Genomic DNA, 23,553 nt, shown 5'->3' with positions numbered 1-23,553 from the left:
CCTCATTGATTCTTAACATCGCTACTAACCTAGTTATTGTTGCCATTAATTTCACTCGTTGATTCTTCAATCCATGTCGAGGACTCGGTCTAAATTGGCTGGGTTTTTTTTCATCCAGTGGTCACAGCAAAACTCACCCACTCAGTGACTCACTCAGTCACTTACCCACTCAAGTCACTCACCCACTCAATAACTCTACCACTTAGTCACTCACCCACTTAATCACTCACCCACTCAATTATTCATCCACCCAGTCACTCACCCACTCAATCACTCAAGTCACCCACTCTCACCCACTCAAGTCACTCACCCATTCAATCACTCACTCACCCACTCAGTCACTCACCCACTCAATCATTCATCCACCCAGTCACTCACCCACTCAATCACTTAAGTCACCCACTGTCACTCACCCACTCAAGTCACTCACCTGTTCAATCACTCACTCACCCACTAAGTCACTCACTCACCCACTCAGTGACTCACCCAGTGACTCACTCACTCACCCACTAAGTCACTCACTCACCCACTTAGTCACTCACTCACTCACTCACCCACTAAGTCACTCACCCACTCAGTTACTCACCCACTAAGTCACTCACTCACTAAGTCACTCACCCACTCAGTCACTCACTCAAGTCACTGGCCCACTAAGCCCACTGCAGGTCACACAACACATCTCTTTCTGCTGACCCGCCCATGCTGCATTGTTGACCCCGCCATAGTGAACATGTGAAAGAGCTTCAGAGCTCATCGGATTCCTCCAGTCGCAATGATGATTCTGATTTATGCTTCTTCCCTTGCTCTGATCCGGTTAAGAATTCCCTCCCATCATCTCTTTTTTTCCCGAAGCTGTTATAATAACCTTGCGAAATTCAAGAAACGTGTAAACTTATATCTACGGTATTTAAACAGTTATTCGTACTGCATTTTGCTGGCCGCTTGGATATTTTTTAATCCTTTATATTAAGTTCACTTGCTTGCGCGCTTACGACCGTGCAAATCTTTCGGTCGTTTTTTAACCCACTTCCCGTGATCCAATTGAGCTAACATTTTGCACACAGACTCGTTGTGTGTGACAATTTATTTTCGTGAAAAAATTTTTGTTCCAAAATGTTACACTTTTTAGGAAATTTTTTTGTATATTTAATTACTAATTGCTTAATGGTGGCAGGCAATCATCTGACCCATAGGTGGCAGCCATCTCAAGCCAGAGGACGAGAGGACTCTAGCCGCCACGCATATAAAGGATTTATAGTGAAAAACTGTTTTTACGGGTTAATTTTTTAGCCCTTGAATCTGCATTCAACAACTGTGTAAAATTAAAGTACAATGCAGGCATTTTCGATGACACAATTCACTCGAATTTTCACTTTTGTACCGTGCCGTAATCAACGTTTCGCGCCGTGGCCCTTCTACGAATGTCAATGACGAACGGAATGGGAGTTTGCGTGTTTACGCGGGTCGATTTACCAAACGCGCACGTGACCGCGGGCCGTCCCTGCCACCCCCCCTCCACCACCCCACCGCGCTTTCCGTAGACCAGGTCCAGTATTGATACGGAATAGGAACGGTCACGTGACCAACGAGCCGCGTGCATTCGATTTAATTTCCTAGCGCGCATAGGAACCCGTCCCAACAACCTCCCTCCCCCCCACCTCGCGCTTATTCGCGCACGCGATTGGCCCACGCGCCCCCCCCACCAACCCCACCCCCCGGGGCCAATCGGCGCGCGCGCGCGCATCGCCAATGCGGGCTGCGATTTCCAAACGGCAGTGACGTCATCAGGGAAGAACGGCAAAGCTTGGGCGCGAAAGGGCCGGGGAGAGAGAGCGAGCGAGCGAGAGGGCATCGGATCGCGTCGTTCGTCGCTGTCTGACGCTTCATTAATCCCCTCCGCCTCCTCCTCCTCCCGCCGCCGCCGCTAATTAACCGCACGCCGATAGAAAGCCAGCGAGGTTAAACGGCAGCAGCAGCGACGACGGCGACGTCGACGAAAACAACGAACGGCGTAAAGATGGTGAAAAAGAGAAAAGGAAGGGTCGTGATCGACTCGGATAGCGACGACAGCCGCAGCGACGAGAGCATGGACGCGGTTAGTGATTGTTGGGCCCACCGCCGGCCGTCTTTGTCTCTCTACACCCCCCACTTCCCTACCCTCCGAGCGTAGTGTGTGTGTGTTCTAACGCAGCCTTACGTGGGTTGTTCGTGTCTCAAACGAGCGTTGAGGCAATGCTCGCCTCCTGTTGGCAAACCCACAGCCGGCGGTGGGATCCCACGTTCCTAAACCCATAACCCCTAACCCCATACCCCTAAACCCCAAAGTGGGGCTGTACCAAAACAACATTGACTACGGATGGATGATGATGATGATGGGCTGAGTTAACGCCGCAGGAGGAGCCCGGAGTTGAACTCGCGTCTCTCGCCATCGAGGCTTAAAGCCAAAACCCGGTCCAGCCTCTACGTGAACATGTGTTGGACATTGCATTACTGTGCCTGCAATTACACGCACGTCGTCTTGCCAACACCCCGCACAAGTTTGTATGACCTCGCACAATTCAATGAACTGCATTAAGGCTTGGCTAAACTGCGGTACAACTTTGATCGTGCTGTGTTTGGCCGTGATGAACATGTGCAGTGCGTTTTTATCCCGCGACAGCTTTCGGAAGCCATTCATCATCATCATCCAGCAGTGGTTTGACCATGGCTCATGCTAACCCCACGAGTATTAAACACGGCATATAAGATACCAGCGTGGCTCAAAGGGTCGCATATTAATCCTAAGTATAGATAGGTCCCGGGTCGGAACTAAAAGAAGGGGAGGAGTGATGCAGTACAGTAGTGTACTGTACAATGAAATGTGTGTGCACGCTGTCCTCCAGCGGAGTTGTGAATGTCTTCTTAGGGAGCATCTGAGAACCTCAAACAGAGAAACGCCACGTAAATAGTGCCCGATATCTTTACCCGCATTTCACAAGTGATAGCTTGGCCCCTGTAACTTCACGGCATATGTTTATGGCAGTCATTCGTTTGGCCTAGATGCACGTATTCATAACGTTTTTGGGTTTAGATCGCGTTGTTTATAAATGTGTCGTAACCCTCCACCACCCGACACGGCCAATCAGCAAAAAAGTGTCACGTTGACAAAAGACAAATAGTTCACTGCTTTAGCCCACCGGTGTGTTGTAAATGTTGTGGTTTCACGCTTCAACACACCGATGGGCTAAAGCAGTGAACTATTTGTCTTTTGTCAACGGGACACTTTTTTTGCTGATTGGCCGTGTCGGGTGGTGGAGGGTTACGACACATTTATAAATAACGCGATCTAAACCCAAAAACGTTGATTATGAATAATATTGATCGCGAAAGCCTGCCACGTGTTAAACTAGATGCACGTATGTTGAACTGTTTGCGCACCCTACGTAGTCAGCATTTTTAATTTTACAAAGAACACTGACTTGTTTTGGCATTTTGCGTCTCTTCAGCAGATGCTTTGTAAACAAACACTGCCCTAGCGACACTTAGACCAGTGAGCAAATGCTTTAAAACATACCAGACAGGAGGGAAACGCGTCCTAAAGGAGACAATCGCAGTGAAGATGGAGCCGTAAAAGCAGCTCCCTGTGCAGCAGCTGATCGGTGGGGCTTGCTGTGACTTGCAATGCAGGACCATGAGGGATTGTGGCAGGGTGGTGAGTCCTTCATCCAGCAGCAAATAGAGCATGGGGGATGATAATGATTACTCGGTATGTTGCCATATTCCGTGTTGTAGGTGGATTAAAGCAGTTGAATAATTTCAAAATAAACTTGCTTCATTTAAGTTTTGCTTTTTTCACGAATTAAATGCTTTTGGAATTACTGTAAATGCGTTCATATTCTTGGTTCTTTCGGTAAAGTCACGTAGAAGCGAAATAATAAAATAATATTAATATAAAACAATAAAATTCTCACGACGTTTCGACTGCAACACAAGCAATCATCATCAGGTGTGATGAAGAACCAAGAATATGAATCCCTGCAGTCACGAAAGCTTTAAATCAAAATGTAAATGCATTGTAGAATACATGAAACTTTTTCTTTGAAAGTGAGACATTTTAACCTCTAGCCGGAGGATCGTAGTCATCATGAATCTCAAATGTGTTCACTCTTGTGATGTGCGCAAGCTAGGCCACGGTACCCATCACGCTGGATGGGTGTGGAATGGACAGCTCGTATTGTTTTGACAGTCGGTGGGAAAATGCACAATGTACAGATGCGTTGTGTTCCTCGGCCGTCGGATGTAGGGGGGGGGGGGGGTTGCAGCGGTGTTCGTGCTCGGATGTGCCCCGCTCGTGTTTTTGTTTTGTTATTTTTAGTTTGATATGCGCAATGTTAGTCGCCGCGTCCACCGCCTGCAGACGTCATATTCCTGAGTTTATTCCTTCCGTCTTCTTGTGCAAACTTTGGGGCCGAATTTAAATGTCTTTCTGTTTTTGTATTTAGAGTTGTAGACGATATATACGTTTGAATTGTTATTTTAGTTCGGAGCCTGCTAGTATTGAATGACAATCTACCTATGCAACCTGAAAGGTTATCTACGAGTAGAATTCTTCCTCAAGGTCGATCTCTTTAAGCCCCTACGTAATGTGTACATATAATCGTGGGCAATCGCCTAGTTATTCATGAGTGGATACACTGTTCAGTTTCAGAGTTTGGATGGAGAAAAGCAAACAGCAAAAACGACAACAGCTGAAATAGTTACATCCCAACAGTCCCTCACCTGGTGTTTTTTAGCTGTTTTCCCCCCCAATTCTGTTCTTGCCTATGGCAATATGTTCAGGAGATAATTGGCAATGTTGAGGGACTGCTTGGCACGAGAGGGCTTCAAGAGAGTTCTTGGTAGCTTTGCTATTTCTCCGTTGAAGGATCGCAGGCTACATTGGTTTACTCTAGTTTGTGTTTCATGGCCACAATAGCGCAGTCGCTTGTCTTCAATTTCCCATATATACACCTTATGAGCAATCGAAGTCATGGCATGAGACGAAAAAGCCCTTCCGAACTCTTGCAGAGCATCATCATTAGACCTCCTTTGCCAGTATCAAAATATAATAATAGGGTTTTTCCCCTTTTTTCTGGCAACAAAATTGAAACCTTTTTACGAGGATTCATGTCTGCATTAACCACAATACTTGCAGTCAAAATGCAAACAAAAACTTGGTGTGGACCAATTAGTTTCAAGGACAATGCATATATTATCATAGTATGTTTTTTGTTTGCATGTTGACTGCAAGTATTGTGGTTAATGCAGACATAAATCCTTGTAAAAAGGTTTCAGTTTTATTGCCAGAAAAAAGGCGAAAACCCCTTTTAATTATATCTTGCAGAGCAGTACGATTCACTTGCGTTAGAGAACAGCCCTGTAGAAGCGATATCGTGTACTACGATCACAGAGCCACCTCTGATCCCTCTAAGTGACCTCTGATCCCTCTAAGTGATCTCTGATCCCTCTAAGTGATCTCTGATCCCTCTAAGTGATCTCTGATCCCTCTAAGTGATCTCTGATCCCTCTAAGTGACCTCTGATCCCTCTAAGTGATCTCTGATCCCTCTAAGTGATCTCTGATCCTAAGTGATCTCTGATCCCTCTAAGTGATCTCTGATCCCTCTAAGTGATCTCTGATCCCTCTAAGTGATCTCTGATCCCTCTAAGTGATCTCTGATCCCTCTAAGTGATCTCTGATCCCTCTAAGTGATCTCTGATCCCTCTAAGTGATCTCTGATCCCTCTAAGTGATCTCTGATCCCTCTAAGTGATCTCTGATCCCTCTAAGTGATCTCTGATCCCTCTAAGTGATCTCTGATCCCTCTAAGTGATCTCTGATCCTCTAAGTGATCTCTGATCCCTCTAAGTGATCTCTGATCCCTCTAAGTGATCTCTGATCCCTCTAAGTGATCTCTGATCCCTCTAAGTGATCTCTGATCCCTCTAAGTGATCTCTGATCCCTCTAAGTGATCTCTGATCCCTCTAAGTGATCTCTGATCCCTCTAAGTGATCTCTGATCCCTCTAAGTGATCTCTGATCCCTCTAAGTGATCTCTGATCCCTCTAAGTGATCTCTGATCCTCTAAGTGATCTCTGATCCCTCTAAGTGATCTCTGATCCCTCTAAGTGATCTCTGATCCCTCTAAGTGATCTCTGATCCCTCTAAGTGATCTCTGATCCCTCTAAGTGATCTCTGATCCCTCTAAGTGACATCTGATCCCTCTAAGTGATCTCTGATCCCTCTAAGTGATCTCTGATCCCTCTAAGTGACCTCTGATCCCTCTAAGTGACCTCTGATCCCTCTAAGTGATCTCTGATCCCTCTAAGTGATCTCTGATCCCTCTAAGTGATCTCTGATCCCTCTAAGTGATCTCTGATCCCTCTAAGTGATCTCTGATCCCTCTAAGTGATCTCTGATCCCTCTAAGTGATCTCTGATCCCTCTAAGTGATCTCTGATCCCTCTAAGTGATCTCTGATCCCTCTAGTGATCTCTGATCCCTCTAAGTGATCTCTGATCCCTCTAAGTGATCTCTGATCCCTCTAAGTGATCTCTGATCCCTCTAAGTGATCTCTGATCCCTCTAAGTGATCTCTGATCCCTCTAAGTGATCTCTGATCCCTCTAAGTGATCTCTGATCCCTCTAAGTGACTCTGATCCCTCTAAGTGATCTCTGATCCCTCTAAGTGATCTCTGATCCCTCTAAGTGATCTCTGATCCCTCTAAGTGATCTCTGATCCCTCTAAGTGATCTCTGATCCTCTAAGTGATCTCTGATCCCTCTAAGTGATCTCTGATCCCCTCTAAGTATCTTGATCCCTCTAGTGATCTCTGATCCCTCGAAGTGATCTCTGATCCCTCTAAGTGATCTCTGATCCCTCTAAGTGATCTCTGATCCCTCTAAGTGATCTCTGATCCCTCTAAGTGACCTCTGATCCCTCTAAGTGATCTCTGATCCCTCTAAGTTGATCCTGTGATCCTCTAAGTGATCTCTGATCCTCTACGGTGATCTCTGATCCCTCTAAGTGATCTCTGATCCCTCTAAGTGATCTCTGATCCCTCTAAGTGATCTCTGATCCCTCTAAGTGATCTGACCCTCCTAGTGATCTCTGATCCCTCTAAGTGATCTCTGATCCCTCTAAGTGATCTCTGATCCTCTAAGTGATCTCTGATCCTCTAAGTGATCTCTGATCCCTCTAAGTGATCTCTGATCCCTCTAGTGATCTCTGATCCCTCTAAGTGATCTCTGATCCCTCTAAGTGATCTCTGATCCCTCTAAGTGATCTCGATCCCTTCTAAGGATCTCGGATCCCTCTAAGTGATCTCTGATCCCTCTAAGTGATCTCTGATCCCTCTAAGTGATCTCTGATCCCTCTAAGTGATCTCTGATCCCTCTAAGTGATCTCTGATCCCTCTAAGTGATCTCTGATCCCTCTAAGTGATCTCTGATCCCTCTAAGTGATCTCTGATCCCTCTAAGTGATCTCTGATCCCTCTAAGTGACCTCTGATCCCTCTAAGTGATCTCTGATCCCTCTAAGTGACCTCTGATCCCTCTAAGTGATCTCTGATCCCTCTAAGTGATCTCTGATCCCTCTAAGTGATCTCTGATCCCTCTAAGTGACCTCTGATCCCTCTAAGTGACCTCTGATCCCTCTAAGTGACCTCTGATCCCTCTAAGTGACCTCTGATCCCTCTAAGTGACCTCTGATCCCTCTAAGTGACCTCTGATCCCTCTAAGTGACCTCTGATCCCTCTAAGTGACCTCTGATCCCTCTAAGTGACCTCTGATCCCTCTAAGTGACCTCTGATCCCTCTAGTGACCTCTGATCCCTCTAAGTGACTCTGATCCTCTAAGTGATCTCTGATCCCTCTAAGTGATCTCTGATCCCTCTAAGTGACCTCTGATCCCTCTAAGTGACCTCTGATCCCTCTAAGTGACCTCTGATCCCTCTAAGTGACCTCTGATCCCTCTAAGTGATCTCTGATCCCTCTAAGTGACCTCTGATCCCTCTAAGTGACCTCTGATCCCTCTAAGTGACCTCTGATCCCTCTAAGTGACCTCTGATCCCTCTAAGTGATCTCTGATCCCTCTAAGTGATCTCTGATCCCTCTAAGTGATCTCTGATCCCTCTAAGTGACCTCTGATCCCTCAAGTGACCTCTGATCCCTCTAAGTGACCTCTGATCCCTCTAAGTGACCTCTGATCCCTCTAAGTGAACTCTGATCCCTCTAGTGATCTCTGATCCCTCTAAGTGATCTCTGATCCCTCTAAGTGACCTCTGATCCCTCTAAGTGACCTCTGATCCCTCTAAGTGATCTCTGTCCTCTAAGTGACCTCTGATCCCTCTAAGTGATCCTCTGATCCCTCTAAGTGATCTCTGATCCCTCTAAGTGATCTCTGATCCCTCTAAGTGATCTCTGATCCCTCTAAGTGACCTCTGATCCCTCTAAGTGACCTCTGATCCCTCTAAGTGACCTCTGATCCCTCTAAGTGACCTCTGATCCCTCTAAGTGATCTCTGATCCCTCTAAGTGACCTCTGATCCCTCTAAGTGACTCTGATCCCTCTAAGTGATCTCTGATCCCTCTAAGTGACCTCTGATCCCTCTAAGTGATCTCTGATCCCTCTAAGTGATCTCTGATCCCTCTAAGTGATCTCTGATCCCTCTAAGTGATCTCTGATCCCTCTAAGTGATCTCTGATCCCTCTAAGTGATCTCTGATCCCTCTAAGTGATCTCTGATCCCTCTAAGTGATCTCTGATCCCTCTAAGTGATCTCTGATCCCTCTAAGTGATCTCTGATCCCTCTAAGTGACCTCTGATCCCTCTAAGTGATCTCTGATCCCTCTAAGTGATCTCTGATCCCTCTAAGTGATCTCTGATCCCTCTAAGTGACTCTCTGATCCCTCTAAGTGATCTCTGATCCCTCTAAGTGATCTCTGATCCCTCTAAGTGATCTCTGATCCCTCTAAGTGATCTCTGATCCCTCTAAGTGATCTCTGATCCCTCTAAGTGATCTCTGATCCCTCTAAGTGATCTCTGATCCCTCTAAGTGACCTCTGATCCCTCTAAGTGATCTCTGATCCCTCTAAGTGATCTCTGATCCCTCTAAGTGACTCTGATCCCTCTAAGTGATCTCTGATCCCTCTAAGTGATCTCTGATCCCTCTAAGTGATCTCTGATCCCTCTAAGTGATCTCTGATCCCTCTAAGTGATCCTCTGATCCCTCTAAGTGATCTCTGATCCCTCTAAGTGATCTCTGATCCCTCTAAGTGATCTCTGATCCCTCTAAGTGATCTCTGATCCTCTAAGTGATCTCTGATCCCTCTAAGTGATCTCTGATCCCTCTAAGTGATCTCTGATCCCTCTAAGTGATCTCTGATCCCTCTAAGGGATCTCTGATCCTCTATCGATCCCTCTAAGTGATCTCTGATCCCTCTAAGTGATCTCTGATCCCTCTAAGTGATCTCTGATCCCTCTAAGTGATCTCTGATCCCTCTAAGTGATCTCTGATCCCTCTAAGTGATCTCTGATCCCTCTAAGTGATCTCTGATCCCTCTAAGTGATCTCTGATCCCTCTAAGTGATCTCTGATCCCTCTAAGTGATCTCTGATCCCTCTAAGTGATCTCTGATCCCTCTAAGTGATCTCTGATCCCTCTAAGTGATCTCTGATCCTCTAAGTGATCTCTGATCCCTCTAAGTGATCTCTGATCCCTCTAAGTGATCTCTGATCCCTCTAAGTGATCTCTGATCCCTCTAAGTGCTCTGATCCCTCTAAGTGATCTCTGATCCCTCTAAGTGATCTCTGATCCCTCTAAGTGATCTCTGATCCTCTAAGTGATCTCTGATCCCTCTAAGTGATCTCTGATCCCTCTAAGTGACTCTGATCCCTCTAAGTGATCTCTGATCCCTCTAAGTGATCTCTGATCCCTCTAAGTGACCTCTGATCCCTCTAAGTGACTTGTCCACTAAGTGACTCTGATCCCTCTAAGTGATCTCTGATCCCTCTAAGTGATCTCTGATCCCTCTAAGTGATCTCTGATCCCTCTAAGTGATCTCTGATCCCTCTAAGTGATCTCTGATCCCTCTAAGTGATCTCTGATCCCTCTAAGTGACCTCTGATCCCTCTAAGTGACCTCTGATCCTCTAAGTGACCTCTGATCCCTCTAAGTGACCTCTGATCCCTCTAAGTGACCTCTGATCCCTCTAAGTGATCTCTGATCCCTCTAAGTGATCTCTGATCCCTCTAAGTGATCTCTGATCCCTCTAAGTGATCTCTGATCCCTCTAAGTGATCTCTGATCCCTCTAAGTGATCTCTGATCCCTCTAAGTGACCTCTGATTCCCTCTAAGTTACCTCTGATCCCTCTAAGTGACCTCTGATCCTCTAAGTGACCTCTGATCCCTCTAAGTGACCTCTGATCCCTCTAAGTGATCTCTGTATCCCTCTAAGTTGATCTCTGATCCCTCTAGTGATCTCTGATCCCTCTAAGTGTCTCTGATCCCTCTAAGTGATCTCGATCCTCTAAGTGATCTCTGATCCCTCTAAGTGACCTCTGATCCCTCTAAGTGATCTCTGATCCCTCTAAGTGACCTCTGATCCCTCTAAGTGATCATCTGATCCTCTAAGTGATCTCTGATCCCTCTAAGTGATCTCTGATCCCTCTAAGTGTCTCTGATCCCTCTAAGTGATTCTCTGATCCTCTAAGTGATCTCTGATCCCTCTAAGTGATCTCGTGATCCCTCTAAGTGATCGTCTGATCCCGCTAAGTTGATCTCTGATCCCTCTAAGTGATCTCTGATCCCTCTACGTGATTCTCTAGATTTCCCTCTAAGTGAATCTCTGATCCCTCTAAGGTGATCTCTGATCCCTCTAAGTGATCTCTGATCCTCTAAGGTGATCTTCTGATCCCTCTAAGGTGATCTCTGATCCCTCTAAGTGATCTCTGATCCCTCTAAGTGATCTCTGATCCCTCTAAGTGATCTCTGATCCCTCTAAGTGATCCTCTGATCCCTCTAAGTGATCTCTGATCCCTCTAAGTGATCTCTGATCCCTCTAAGTGACCTCTGATCCCTCTAAGTGACCTCTGATCCTCTAAGTGATCTCTGATCCCTCTAAGTGACCTCTGATCCCTCTAAGTGATCTCTGATCCCTCTAAGTGACCTCTGATCCCTCTAAGTGACCTCTGATCCCTCTAAGTGACCTCTGATCCCTCTAAGTGACCTCTGATCCCTCTAAGTGACCTCTGATCCCTCTAAGTGACCTCTGATCCTCTAAGTGACCTCTGATCCCTCTAAGTGACCTCTGATCCCTCTAAGTGACCTCTGATCCCTCTAAGTGACTCTGATCCCTCTAAGTGACCTCTGATCCCTCTAAGTGACCTCTGATCCCTCTAAGTGACCTCTGATCCCTCTAAGTGACCTCTGATCCCTCTAAGTGATCTCTGATCCCTCTAAGTGATCTCTGATCCCTCTAAGTGATCTCTGATCCCTCTAAGTGACCTCTGATCCCTCTAAGTGACCTCTGATCCCTCTAAGTGACCTCTGATCCCTCTAAGTGACCTCTGATCCCTCTAAGTGATCTCTGATCCCTCTAAGTGATCCTCTGATCCCTCTAAGTGACTCTGATCCCCTACTGACGCTCTGATCCTCTAAGTGACCTCTGATCCCTCTAAGTGACCTCTGATCCCTCTAAGTGACCTCTGATCCCTCTAAGTGACCTCTGATCCCTCTAAGTGATCTCTGATCCCTCTAAGTGACCTCTGATCCCTCTAAGTGACCTCTGATCCCTCTAAGTGACCTCTGATCCCTCTAAGTGACCTCTGAATCCCTCTAAGTGACCTTCTGATCCCTCTAAGTGACCTCTGATCCCTTACCTCTGATCCCTCTAAGTGACCTCTGATCCCTCTAAGTGACCTCTGATCCTCTAGGGATCTCCTGATCCCTCTAAGTGACCTCTGATCCCTAAGATCCCTCTAAGTGACCTCTGATCCCTCTAAGTGACCTCTGATCCCTCTAAGTGACCTCTGATCCCTCTAAGTGATCTCTGATCCCTCTAAGTGACCTCTGATCCCTCTAAGTGACCTCTGATCCCTCTAAGTGACCTCTGATCCCTCTAAGTGACCTCTGATCCCTCTAAGTGACCTCTGATCCCTCTAAGTGACCTCTGATCCCTCTAAGTGATCTCTGATCCCTCTAAGTGATCTCTGATCCCTCTAAGTGATCTCTGATCCCTCTAAGTGATCTCTGATCCCTCTAAGTGATCTCTGATCCCTCTAAGTGATCTCTGATCCCTCTAAGTGATCTCTGATCCCTCTAAGTGATCTCTGATCCCTCTAAGTGATCTCTGATCCCTCTAAGTGACCTCTGATCCCTCTAAGTGATCTCTGATCCCTCTAAGTGATCTCTGATCCCTCTAAGTGATCTCTGATCCCTCTAAGTGATCTCTGATCCCTCTAAGTGATCTCTGATCCCTCTAAGTGATCTCTGATCCCTCTAAGTGTCTCTGATCCCTCTAAGTGATCTCTGATCCCTCTAAGTGATCTCTGATCCCTCTAAGTGATCTCTGATCCTCTAAGTGATCTCTGATCCCTCTAAGTGATATGATCCTCTAAGTGATCTCGATCCCTCTAAGTGATCTCTGATCCCTCTAAGTGAGCTCCTGATCCTCTAAGTGATCTCTGATCTCCTCTAAGTGATCTCTGATCCCTCTAAGTGATCTCTGATCCCTCTAAGTGATCTCTGATCCCTCTAAGTGATCTCTGATCCCTCTAAGTGATCTCTGATCCCTCTAAGTGATCTCTGATCCCTCTAAGTGATCTCTGATACCTCTAAGTGATCTCTGATCCCTCTAAGTGATATCTGATCCCTCTAAGTGATCTCTGATCCCTCTAAGTGATCTCTGATCCCTCTAAGTGATCTCTGATCCCTCTAAGTGATCTCTGATCCCTCTAAGTGATCTCTGATCCCTCTAAGTGATCCTCTGATCCCTCTAAGTGATCTCTGATCCCTCTAAGTGATCTCTGATCCCTCTAAGTGATCTCTGATCCCTCTAAGTGATCTCTGATCCCTCTAAGTGATCTCTGATCCCTCTAAGTGATCTCTGATCCCTCTAAGTGATCTCTGATCCCTCTAAGTGATCTCTGATCCCTCTAAGTGATCTCTGATCCCTCTAAGTGATCTCTGATCCCTCTAAGTGATCTCTGATCCCTCTAAGTGATCTCTGATCCCTCTAAGTGATCTCTGATCCCTCTAAGTGATCTCTGATCCCTCTAAGTGATCTCTGATCCCTCTAAGTGATCTCTGATCCCTCTAAGTGATCTCTGATCCCTCTAAGTGATCTCTGATCCCTCTAAGTGATCTCTGATCCCTCTAAGTGATCTCTGATCCCTCTAAGTGATCTCTGATCCCTCTAAGTGATCTCTGATCCCTCTAAGTGATCTCTGATCCCTCTAAGTGACCTCTGATCCCTCTAAGTGACCTCTGATCCCTCTAAGTGACCTCTGATCCCTCTAAGTGACCTCTGATCCCTCTAAGTGACCTCTGATCCCTCTAAGTGATCTCTGATCCCTCTAAGTGATCTCTGATCCCTCTAAGTGATCTCTGATCCCTCTAAGTGACCTCTGATCCCTCTAAGTGACCTCTGATCCCTCTAAGTGACCTCTGATCCCTCTAAGTGACCTCTGATCCCTCTAAGTGACCTCTGATCCCTCTAAGTGATCTCTGATCCCTCTAAGTGATCTCTGATCCCTCTAAGTGATCTCTGATCCCTCTAAGTGACCTCTGATCCCTCTAAGTGACCTCTGATCCCTCTAAGTGACCTCTGATCCTCTAAGTGACCTCTGATCCCTCTAAGTGACCTCTGATCCCTCTAAGTGACCTCTGATCCCTCTAAGTGACCTCTGATCCCTCTAAGTGACCTCTGATCCCTCTAAGTGACCTCTGATCCCTCTAAGTGACCTCTGATCCCTCTAAGTGACCTCTGATCCCTCTAAGTGACCTCTGATCCCTCTAAGTGACCTCTGATCCCTCTAAGTGATCTCTGATCCCTCTAAGTGATCTCTGATCCCTCTAAGTGACCTCTGATCCCTCTAAGTGACCTCTGATCCCTCTAAGTGACCTCTGATCCCTCTAAGTGATCCTCTGATCCCTCTAAGTGATCTCTGATCCCTCTAAGTGATCTCTGATCCCCCCTCTAAGTGATCTCTGATCCCTCTAAGTGATCTCTGATCCCTCTAAGTGACCTCTGATCCCTCTAAGTGACCTCTGATCCCTCTAAGTGACCTCTGATCCCTCTAAGTGACCTCTGATCCCTCTAAGTGACCTCTGATCCCTCTAAGTGATCCTCTGATCCCTCTAAGTGACCTCTGATCCCTCTAAGTGATCCTCTGATCCCTCTAAGTGATCTCTGATCCCTCTAATGATCTCTGATCCCTCTAAGTGATCTCTGATCCCTCTAAGTGATCTCTGATCCCTCTAAGTGATCTCTGATCCCTCTAAGTGATCTCTGATCCCTCTAAGTGGATCTCTGATCCCTCTAAGTGACCTCTGATCCCTCTAAGTGACCTCTGATCCCTCTAAGTGACCTCTGATCCCTCTAAGTGACCTCTGATCCTCTAAGTGACCTCTGATCCCTCTAAGTGACCTCTGATCCCTCTAAGTGACCTCTGATCCCTCTAAGTGACCTCTGATCCCTCTAAGTGACCTCTGATCCCTCTAAGTGACCTCTGATCCCTCTAAGTGATCTCTGGATCCCTCTAAGTGATCTCTGATCCTCTAAGTGATCTCTGATCCCTCTAAGTGACCTCTGATCCCTCTAAGTGACCTCTGATCCCTCTAAGTGACCTCTGATCCCTCTAAGTGACCTCTGATCCCTCTAAGTGACCTCTGATCCCTCTAAGTGACCTCTGATCCCTCTAAGTGATCTCTGATCCCTCTAAGTGATCTCTGATCCCTCTAAGTGACCTCTGATCCCTCTAAGTGACCTCTGATCCCTCTAAGTGACCTCTGATCCCTCTAAGTGACCTCTGATCCCTCTAAGTGATCTCTGATCCCTCTAAGTGACCTCTGATCCCTCTAAGTGACCTCTGATCCCTCTAAGTGACCTCTGATCCCTCTAAGTGACCTCTGATCCCTCTAAGTGACCTCTGATCCCTCTAAGTGACCTCTGATCCCTCTAAGTGACCTCTGATCCCTCTAAGTGATCTCTGATCCCTCTAAGTGACCTCTGATCCCTCTAAGTGACCTCTGATCCCTCTAAGTGATCTCTGATCCCTCTAAGTGACCTCTGATCCCTCTAAGTGACCTCTGATCCCTCTAAGTGACCTCTGATCCCTCTAAGTGACTCTGATCCCTCTAAGTGCCTCGATCCCTCTAAGTGACCTCTGATCCCTCTAAGTGACCTCGATCCCTCTAAGTGACCTCTGATCCCTCTAAGTGACCACTTGACCTAAGTGACCTCTGATCCCTCTAAGTGACCTCTGATCCCTCTAAGTGACCTCTGATCCCTCTAAGTGACCTCTGATCCCTCTAAGTGACCTCTGATCCCTCTAAGTGAACCTCTGATCCCTCTAAGTGACCTCTGATCCCTCTAAGTGACCTCTGATCCCTCTAAGTGATCTCTGATCCCTCTAAGTAGACCTCTGATCCCTCTAAGTGACCTCTGATCCTCTAAGTGACCTCTGATCCCTCTAAGTGACCTCTGATCCCTCTAAGTGACCTCTATCCCTCTAAGTGACCTCTGATCCCTCTAAGTGACTCTGATTCCCTCTAAGTGACCCTCTGATCCCTCTAAGTGACCTCTGATCCCTCTAAGTGACCTCTGAATACCCTCTAAGAATGATCCTCTGAATCCCTCTAAAGTGACCTCTTATCCCTCTAAGTGACCTCTGATCCCTCTAAGTGACCCTGATCCCTCTAAGTGACCTCTGATCCCTCTAAGTGACCTCTGATCCCTCTAAGTGACCTCTGATCCATCTAGTGACTCTGATCCCTCTAAGTGACCTCTGATCCCTCTAAGTGACCTCTGATCCTCTAAGTGACCTCTGATCCCTCTAAGTGACCCTCTGATTACCCCTCTAAGTGACCTCTGATCCCTCTAAGTGACCTCTGATCCCTCTAAGTGACCTCTGATCCCTCTAAGTGACCTCTGATCCCTCTAAGTGACCTCTGATCCCTCTAAGTGACCTCTGATCCCTCTAAGTGACCTCTGATCCCTCTAAGTGACCTCTGATCCCTCTAAGTGACCTCTGATCCCTCTAAGTGACCTCTGATCCCTCTAGTGACCTCTGATCCCTCTAAGTGACTCTGATCCCCTCTAAGTGACCTCTGATCCCTCTAAGGTGACCTCTGATCCCTCTAAGTGACCTCTGATCCCTCTAAGTGAACCTCTGATGATCCCTCTAAGTGACCTCTGATCCCTCTAAGTGACCTCTGATCCCTCTAAGTGACCTCTGATCCCTCTAAGTGACCTCTGATCCCTCTAAGTGACCTCTGATCCCTCTAAGTGACCTCTGATCCCTCTAAGTGACCTCTGATCCCTCTAAGTGACCTCTGATCCCTCTAAGTGACCTCTGATCCCTCTAAGTGACCTCTGATCCCTCTAAGTGACCTCTGATCCCTCTAAGTGACCTCTGATCCCTCTAAGTGACCTCTGATCCCTCTAGTGACCTCTGATCCCTCTAAGGGACCTCTGATCCCTCTAAGTGACCTCGGATCCCTCTAAGTGACCTCTGATCCCTCTAAGTGACCTCTGATCCCTCTAAGTGACCTCTGATCCCTCCTAAGTGACCTCTGATCCCTCTAAATGACCTCTGATCCCTCTAAGTGACCTCTGATCCCTCTAGTGACCTCTGATCCCATCTAAGTGACCTCTGATCCCTCTAAGTGACCTCTGATCCCTCTAAGTGACCTCTGATCCCTCTAAGTGACCTCTGATCCCTTCTAAGTGACCTCTGATCCCTCTAAGTGACCTCTGATCCCTCTAAGTGACCTCTGATCCCTCTAAGTGACCTCTGATCCCTCTAAGTGACCTCTGATCCCTCTAAGTGACCTCTGATCCCTCTAAGTGACCTCTGATCCCTCTAAGTGACCTCTGATCCCTCTAAAGTGACCTCTGATCCCTCTAAGTGACCTCTGATCCCTCTAAGTGACCTCTGATCCCTCTAAGTGACCTCTGATCCCTCTAAGTGACCTCTGATCCCTCTAAGTGACCTCTGATCCTCTAAGTGACCTCTGATCCCTCTAAGTGACCTCTGATCCCTCTAAGTGACCTCTGATCCCTCTAAGTGACCTCTGATCCCTCTAAGTGACCTCTGATCCCTCTAAGTGACCTCTGATCCCTCTAAGTGACCCTGATCCCTCTAAGTGACCTCTGATCCCTCTAAGTGACTCTGATCCCTCTAAGTGACCTCTGATCCCTCTAAGTGACCTCTGATCCCTCTAAGTGACCTCTGATCCTCTAGATGACCCTCTGGGAGATCCCTCTATGACCTCTATCCCTCTAAGTGACCTCTGATCCCTCTAAGTGACCTCTGATCCCTCGAAGTGACCTGATCCTCTAAGTGACCTCTGATCCCTCTAAGTGGACCTCTGATCCCTCTAAGTGACCTCTGATCCCTCTAAGTGACCTCTGATCCCTCTAAGTGACCTCTGATCCGCTAAGTGACCTCTGATCCCTCTAAGTGACCTCTGATCCCTCTAAGTGACCTCTCCTCTAAAGTGACCTCTGAATCCCTCTAAGTGACCTCTGATCCCTCTAAGTGACCTCTGATCCTCTAATGACCTCTGATCCCTCTAAGGGACCTCTGATCCCTCTAAGTGACCTCTGATCCCTCTAAGTGCCTCTGATCCCTCTAAGTGACCTCTGATCCCTCTAAGTGACCTCTGATCCCTCTAAGTGACATCTGACCTCCTGATCCCTCTAAGTGACCTCTGATCCCCTCTAAGTGACCTCTGATCCCTCTAAGTGACCTCTGATCCCTCAATTACCTTGCCTCTAAGTGACCTCTGATCCCTCTAAAGTGACCTCTGATCCCTCTAAGTGGACCTCTGATCCCTCTAAGTGACCTCTGATCCCTCTAAGTGACCTCTGATCCCTCTAAGTGACCTCTGATCCCTCTAAGTGACCTCTGATCCCTCTAAGTGACCTCTGATCCCTCTAAGTGACCTCTGATCCCTCTAAGTGACCTCTGATCCCTCTAAGTGACCTCTGATCCCTCTAAGTGACCTCTGATCCCTCTAAGTGACCTCTGATCCCTCTAAGTGAACTCTGATCCCTCTAAGTGACCTCTGATCCCTCTAAGTGACCTCTGATCCCTCTAAGTGACCTCTGATCCCTCTAAGTGACCTCTTATCCCTCTAAGTGACCTCTGATCCCTCTAAGTGACCTCTGATCCCTCTAAGTGACCTCTGATCCCTCTAAGTGACCTCTGATCCCTCTAAGTGACCTCTGATCCCTCTAAGGGACCTCTGATCCCCTCTAAGTGACCTCTGATCCCTCTAAGTGACCTCTGATCCCTCTAAGTGACCTATGTCCCTCTAAGTGACCTCTGATCCCTCTACGTGGACCTCTGATCCCTCTAGAAGTGACCTCTGATCCCTCTAAGTGACCTCTGATGCCCTCTAAGTGACCTCTGATCCCCTCTAAGTGGACCCTCTGATCCCTCTAAGTGGACCTCTGATCCCTCTAAGTGACCTCTGATCCCTCCTAAGTGACCTCTGATCCCTCTAAGTGACCTCTGATCCCTCTAAGTGACCTCTGATCCCTCCTAAGTGACCTCTGATCCCTCTAAGTGACCTCTGATCCCTCTAAGTGACCTCTGATCCCTCTAAGTGACCTCTGATCCCTCTAGATGACCTCTGATCCCTCTAAGTGACCTCTTGATCCCTCTAAGCCTGATCTCTAAGTGACCTCTGATCCCTCTAAGTGACCTACTGATCCTCGAAGTGAACCTCTGATCCCTCTAAGTGACCTCTGATCCCTCTAAGTGACCTACTGATCCTCTAAGTGACCTCTGATCCCTCTAAGTGACCCTCCTGATCCCTCTAAGTGACCTCTGATCCCTCCTAAGTGACCTCTGATCCCTCTATAGTGACCTCTGATCCCTCTAAGTGACCTCTGATCCCTCTAAGTGACCTCTGATCCCTCTAAGTGACCTCTGATCCCTCTAAGTGACCTCTGATCCCTCTAAGTGACCTCTGATCCCTCTAAGTGACCTCTGATCCCTCTAAGTGACCTCTGATCCTCTAAGTGACCTCTGATCCCTCTAAGTTGACCTCTGTCCCTCTAAGTGACCTCTGATCCCTCTAAGTGACCTCTGATCCCTCTAATTGACCTACTGATCCCTCTAAGTGACCTCTGATCCCCTCTAAGTGACCTCTGATCCCTCTAAGTGACCTCTGGATCCCTCTAAGTGACCTCTGATCCCTCTAAGTGCCCTGTGATTCCCTCTAAGGACTCTTGATCCTCTAAGTGACCTCTGATCCCTCTAAGTGACCTCTGATCCCTCTAATGACCTCTGATCCCTCTAAGTGACCTCTGATCCCTCTAAGTGACCTCTGATCCTCTAAGTGACCTCTGATCCCTCTAAGTGACCTCTGATCCCTCTAAGTGACCCTCTGATCCCTCTAAGTGACCTCTGATCCTCTAAGTGACCTCTATCCCTCTAAGTGACCTCTGATCCCTCTAAGTGACCTCTGATCCCTCTAAGTGACCTCTGATCCCTCTAGTGATCCCTCTAAGTGACCTCTGATCCCTCTAAGTGACCTCTGATCCCTCTAAGTGACCTCTGATCCCTCTAAGTGACCTCTGATCCCTCTAAGTGACCTCTGATCCCTCTAAGTGACCTCTGATCCCTCTAAGTGACCTCTGATCCCTCTAAGTGACCTCTGATCCCTCTAAGTGACCTCTGATCCCTCTAAGTGACCTCTGATCCCTCTAAGTGACCTCTGATCCCTCTAAGTGACCTCTGATCCCTCTAAGTGACCTCTGATCCCTCTAAGTGACCTCTGATCCCTCTAAGTGACCTCTGATCCCTCTAAGTGACCTCTGATCCCTCTAAGTGACCTCTGATCCCTCTAAGTGACCTCTGATCCCTCTAAGTGACCTCTGATCCCTCTAAGTGACCTCTGATCCCTCTAAGTGACCTCTGATCCCTCTAAGTGACCTCTGATCCCTCTAAGTGACCTCTGATCCCTCTAAGTGACCTCTGATCCCTCTAAGTGACCTCTGATCCCTCTAAGTGACCTCTGATCCCTCTAAGTGACCTCTGATCCCTCTAAGTGACCTCTGATCCCTCTAAGTGACCTCTGATCCCTCTAAGTGACCTCTGATCCCTCTAAGTGACCTCTGATCCCTCTAAGTGACCTCTGATCCCTCTAAGTGACCTCTGATCCCTCTAAGTGACCTCTGATCCCTCTAAGTGACCTCTGATCCCTCTAAGTGACCTCTGATCCCTCTAAGTGACCTCTGATCCCTCTAAGTGACCTCTGATCCCTCTAAGTGACCTCTGATCCCTCTAAGTGACCTCTGATCCCTCTAAGTGACCTCTGATCCCTCTAAGTGACCTCTGATCCCTCTAAGTGACCTCTGATCCCTCTAAGTGACCTCTGATCCCTCTAAGTGACCTCTGATCCCTCTAAGTGACCTCTGATCCCTCTAAGTGACCTCTGATCCCTCTAAGTGACCTCTGATCCCTCTAAGTGACCTCTGATCCCTCTAAGTGACCTCTGATCCCTCTAAGTGACCTCTGATCCCTCTAAGTGACCTCTGATCCCTCTAAGTGACTCTGACCTCGAAGTGACCTCTGATCCCTTAAGTGACCTCTGATCCCTCTAAGTGACCTCTGATCCCTCTAAGTGACCTCTGATCCCTCTAAGTGACCTCTGATCCCTCTAAGTGACCTCTGATCCCTCTAAGTGACCTCTGATCCCTCTAAGTGACCTCTGATCCCTCTAATGACCTCTGATCCCTCTAAGTGACCTTGTCCCTCTAAGTGACCCTGATCCCTCTAAGTGACCTCTGATCCCTCTAAGTGACCTCTGATCCCTCTAAGTGACCTCTGATCCCTCTAAGTGACCTCTGATCCCTCTAAGTGACCTCTGATCCCTCTAAGTGACCTCTGATCCCTCTAAGTGACCTCTGATCCCTCTAAGTGACCTCTGATCCCTCTAAGTGACCTCTGATCCCTCTAAGTGACCTCTGATCCCTCTAAGTGACCTTCTGATCCCTCTAAGTGACCTCTGATCCCTCTACGTGACCTCTGATCCCTCTAAGTGACCTCTGATCCCTCTAAGTGACCTCTGATCCCTCTAAGTGATCCCTCTAAGTGACCTCTGATCCCTCTAAGTGACCTCTGATCCCTCTAAGGACCTCTGATCCCTCTAAGTGACCTCTGATCCCTCTAAGTGACCCTCTGATCCCTCTAAGTGACCTCTGATCCCTCTAAGTGACCTCTGATCCTCTAAGTGACCTCTGATCCCTCTAAGTGACCTCTGATCCCTCTAAGTGACCTCTGATCCCTCTAAGTGACCTCTGATCCCCTCTAAGTGACCTCTGATCCCTCTAAGTGACCTCTGATCCCTCTAAGTGATCTCTGATCACGTACCATGCTACAGAGAGTTATGTTTGTCACAGGAAAGTAACATTTATATTGAAAATTCTCAGAGCTGGAATTTAGCGACATAAATGACATAGTCACGTAGAAGGGAAGTAATAAAATAATAATACAAATAAAACATAATAAAATCAAATAATTATTTGATTTTATTATGTTTTATTTTTCAAATAATTATTTGATTTCATTATGTTTTATTTTTATTATTTTATTACTTCCCTTCTACGTGACTTTACCGAAAGAAACAAGAAGATGAATCCCTGCAGTCACGAAAGCTTTAAATCGAAATAAATGACATAGTAAGGTGCAATGTAATGATTTTTTTCACGTGCAGCCATTGCCTATCAGGTGGAAAATCATCATCTCTCTACACTTGCAACCCCAATTTAATCATGGACGGCTACCTTATCAGTGGCAGCTCTGACCTCAGCCACCCAGTCATCTCTTATACTCACCTCGTTCTTAATAACTACCAGCTTTAGCTCTCCAATGTGTTTTCGGGTGTTCTGCATGTTGTTCAGCATGATATCACACAACATGATGAACAACACATACTAGGAGCTGCTTCAGGTATAGAATTCAGTTCCTGAAGAAGTTCCTAGTACGTGGAGTGTCGTTTCACGACCTGGGACCATTCACTCGAAACTCCACTTGCTGCGATCTTCTTTTGGAACTTAATTCAGTTCCCAGCACGTGGAGAGAAACGTCGGACATTGTGCCGAACAACACTCGATACAACCCGAAAGCACATCCGAGAGGTATACAGCACAAAAGTGAGAGGCTACGTAGTAAGGAACTTTATCTTTAAAAAAAATAACGAATATACCCTTTGCATCAGAGGTGTAGTTGATCTCGTTTGACTGGTATGCACGGTTCTGAATAACGCGGCGTGCCTGCTCAGTCATTGAGTCGCACCGCGTGCATGTGCAGAGGGCCCCCCCCTCCATCCACGAGGCTTAAGGTGCACATAGCCTGACACAAGCGCCGTGGTGACGTTATCGCCACTTAGTGGCGAATGGCGATTGTTGTTACCGCCGTCATTTTGCCTCCCGTGCAGGAGTGGCTCTCGCTGGCCAAGCGCAAGCGCAGTGAGCCCGAGCAGCAGAGCAGCCCTTCTCCCGTACCTCCGGCTGCCACGCCACAACCGGCGGCGGCATCGGCGGCGGCGACGGCGGCAAAACGGTCAGACTCCTCCGACTCGGAGACGTCCGACAGCGACTTGGAGGTGAGATCGCGACACACTCGCTCTGACGCTTCATTCATTGCTTTACACTTTAAATCTCGGTTTAATCATGGGCGGCTGCATCTGGATTCAAATCCAGGTTCTTGATGGCACTGCTATATCGTTAATTGTGGAGTGATTTCATATTTGGGGTCAGATTTTTGTTCTGACGGTCTTTTTCTCAGCTTTTCAGATCGCATGTGCTCACATCGCTATTAGCGACACTATTGGAAAACACCAGAATGATGTGTGCCGGTCATTTCTTCATGATGGGAATCTCTCCTTAATCTATCCATCCACGGGCCTTCTGTTAATATGGAATGTGGGGTTGGTCTTTAACCAGCATACTATGTTTTGGGAATAGCGTTGTGAATACAGTCACCCCGAAGCATTGAATAAAAAATGTGGTAATTCTAGGCCATTGGCAGTTTGGTTAAACTAGGAAATAAAGGAAGTTATCATCGAGTGGCCCCTCCTTTTAAACTCTGATCAAATTAGATTATCACGGTTGGAAATGTTTTGGAACTCTGTAGCCAAAGGAAATCCTCTTGGCTCTATCCCAATGGAAAGATGGTTATATATAGTACCATGCATTTTATATACACCACATATTCTGTATATTGAACTTTTTATTTGGTGATGCTGCTGCTGCATTGGCAGTAGTGCTCAAGCGCAAATAACAACACAAAAAACTCCACATTT

The 23,553-nt window shown here is 47.2% G+C and overlaps 1 protein-coding gene across 1 annotated transcript in view; it reads left to right on the top strand.

Annotated features, from left to right (window-relative positions):
• Positions 1-1,797: 1,797 nt before the first annotated feature.
• LOC133362455 (RNA polymerase-associated protein RTF1 homolog) overlaps positions 1,798-23,553 on the top strand; it is a 40,607-nt gene continuing 18,851 nt past the window's right edge. Inside the window, exons 1-2 of the mRNA XM_061581403.1 lie at positions 1,798-2,095; positions 22,687-22,854. Coding sequence (XP_061437387.1) covers positions 2,018-2,095; positions 22,687-22,854 — 246 coding nt within the window. The 5' untranslated portion in view covers positions 1,798-2,017. The remainder of the gene's footprint in view (positions 2,096-22,686; positions 22,855-23,553) is intronic.

The sequence above is a fragment of the Lethenteron reissneri genome, unplaced genomic scaffold (genome assembly GCF_015708825.2).
Source record: "Lethenteron reissneri isolate LAM-NWPU_2019-01 unplaced genomic scaffold, ASM1570882v1 scaffold_1488, whole genome shotgun sequence".
Lineage (NCBI taxonomy): Eukaryota > Metazoa > Chordata > Hyperoartia > Petromyzontiformes > Petromyzontidae > Lethenteron > Lethenteron reissneri.
Note: the sequence above shows the minus strand (reverse complement) of the source record. Positions and strands in the feature narration are given on the sequence as shown.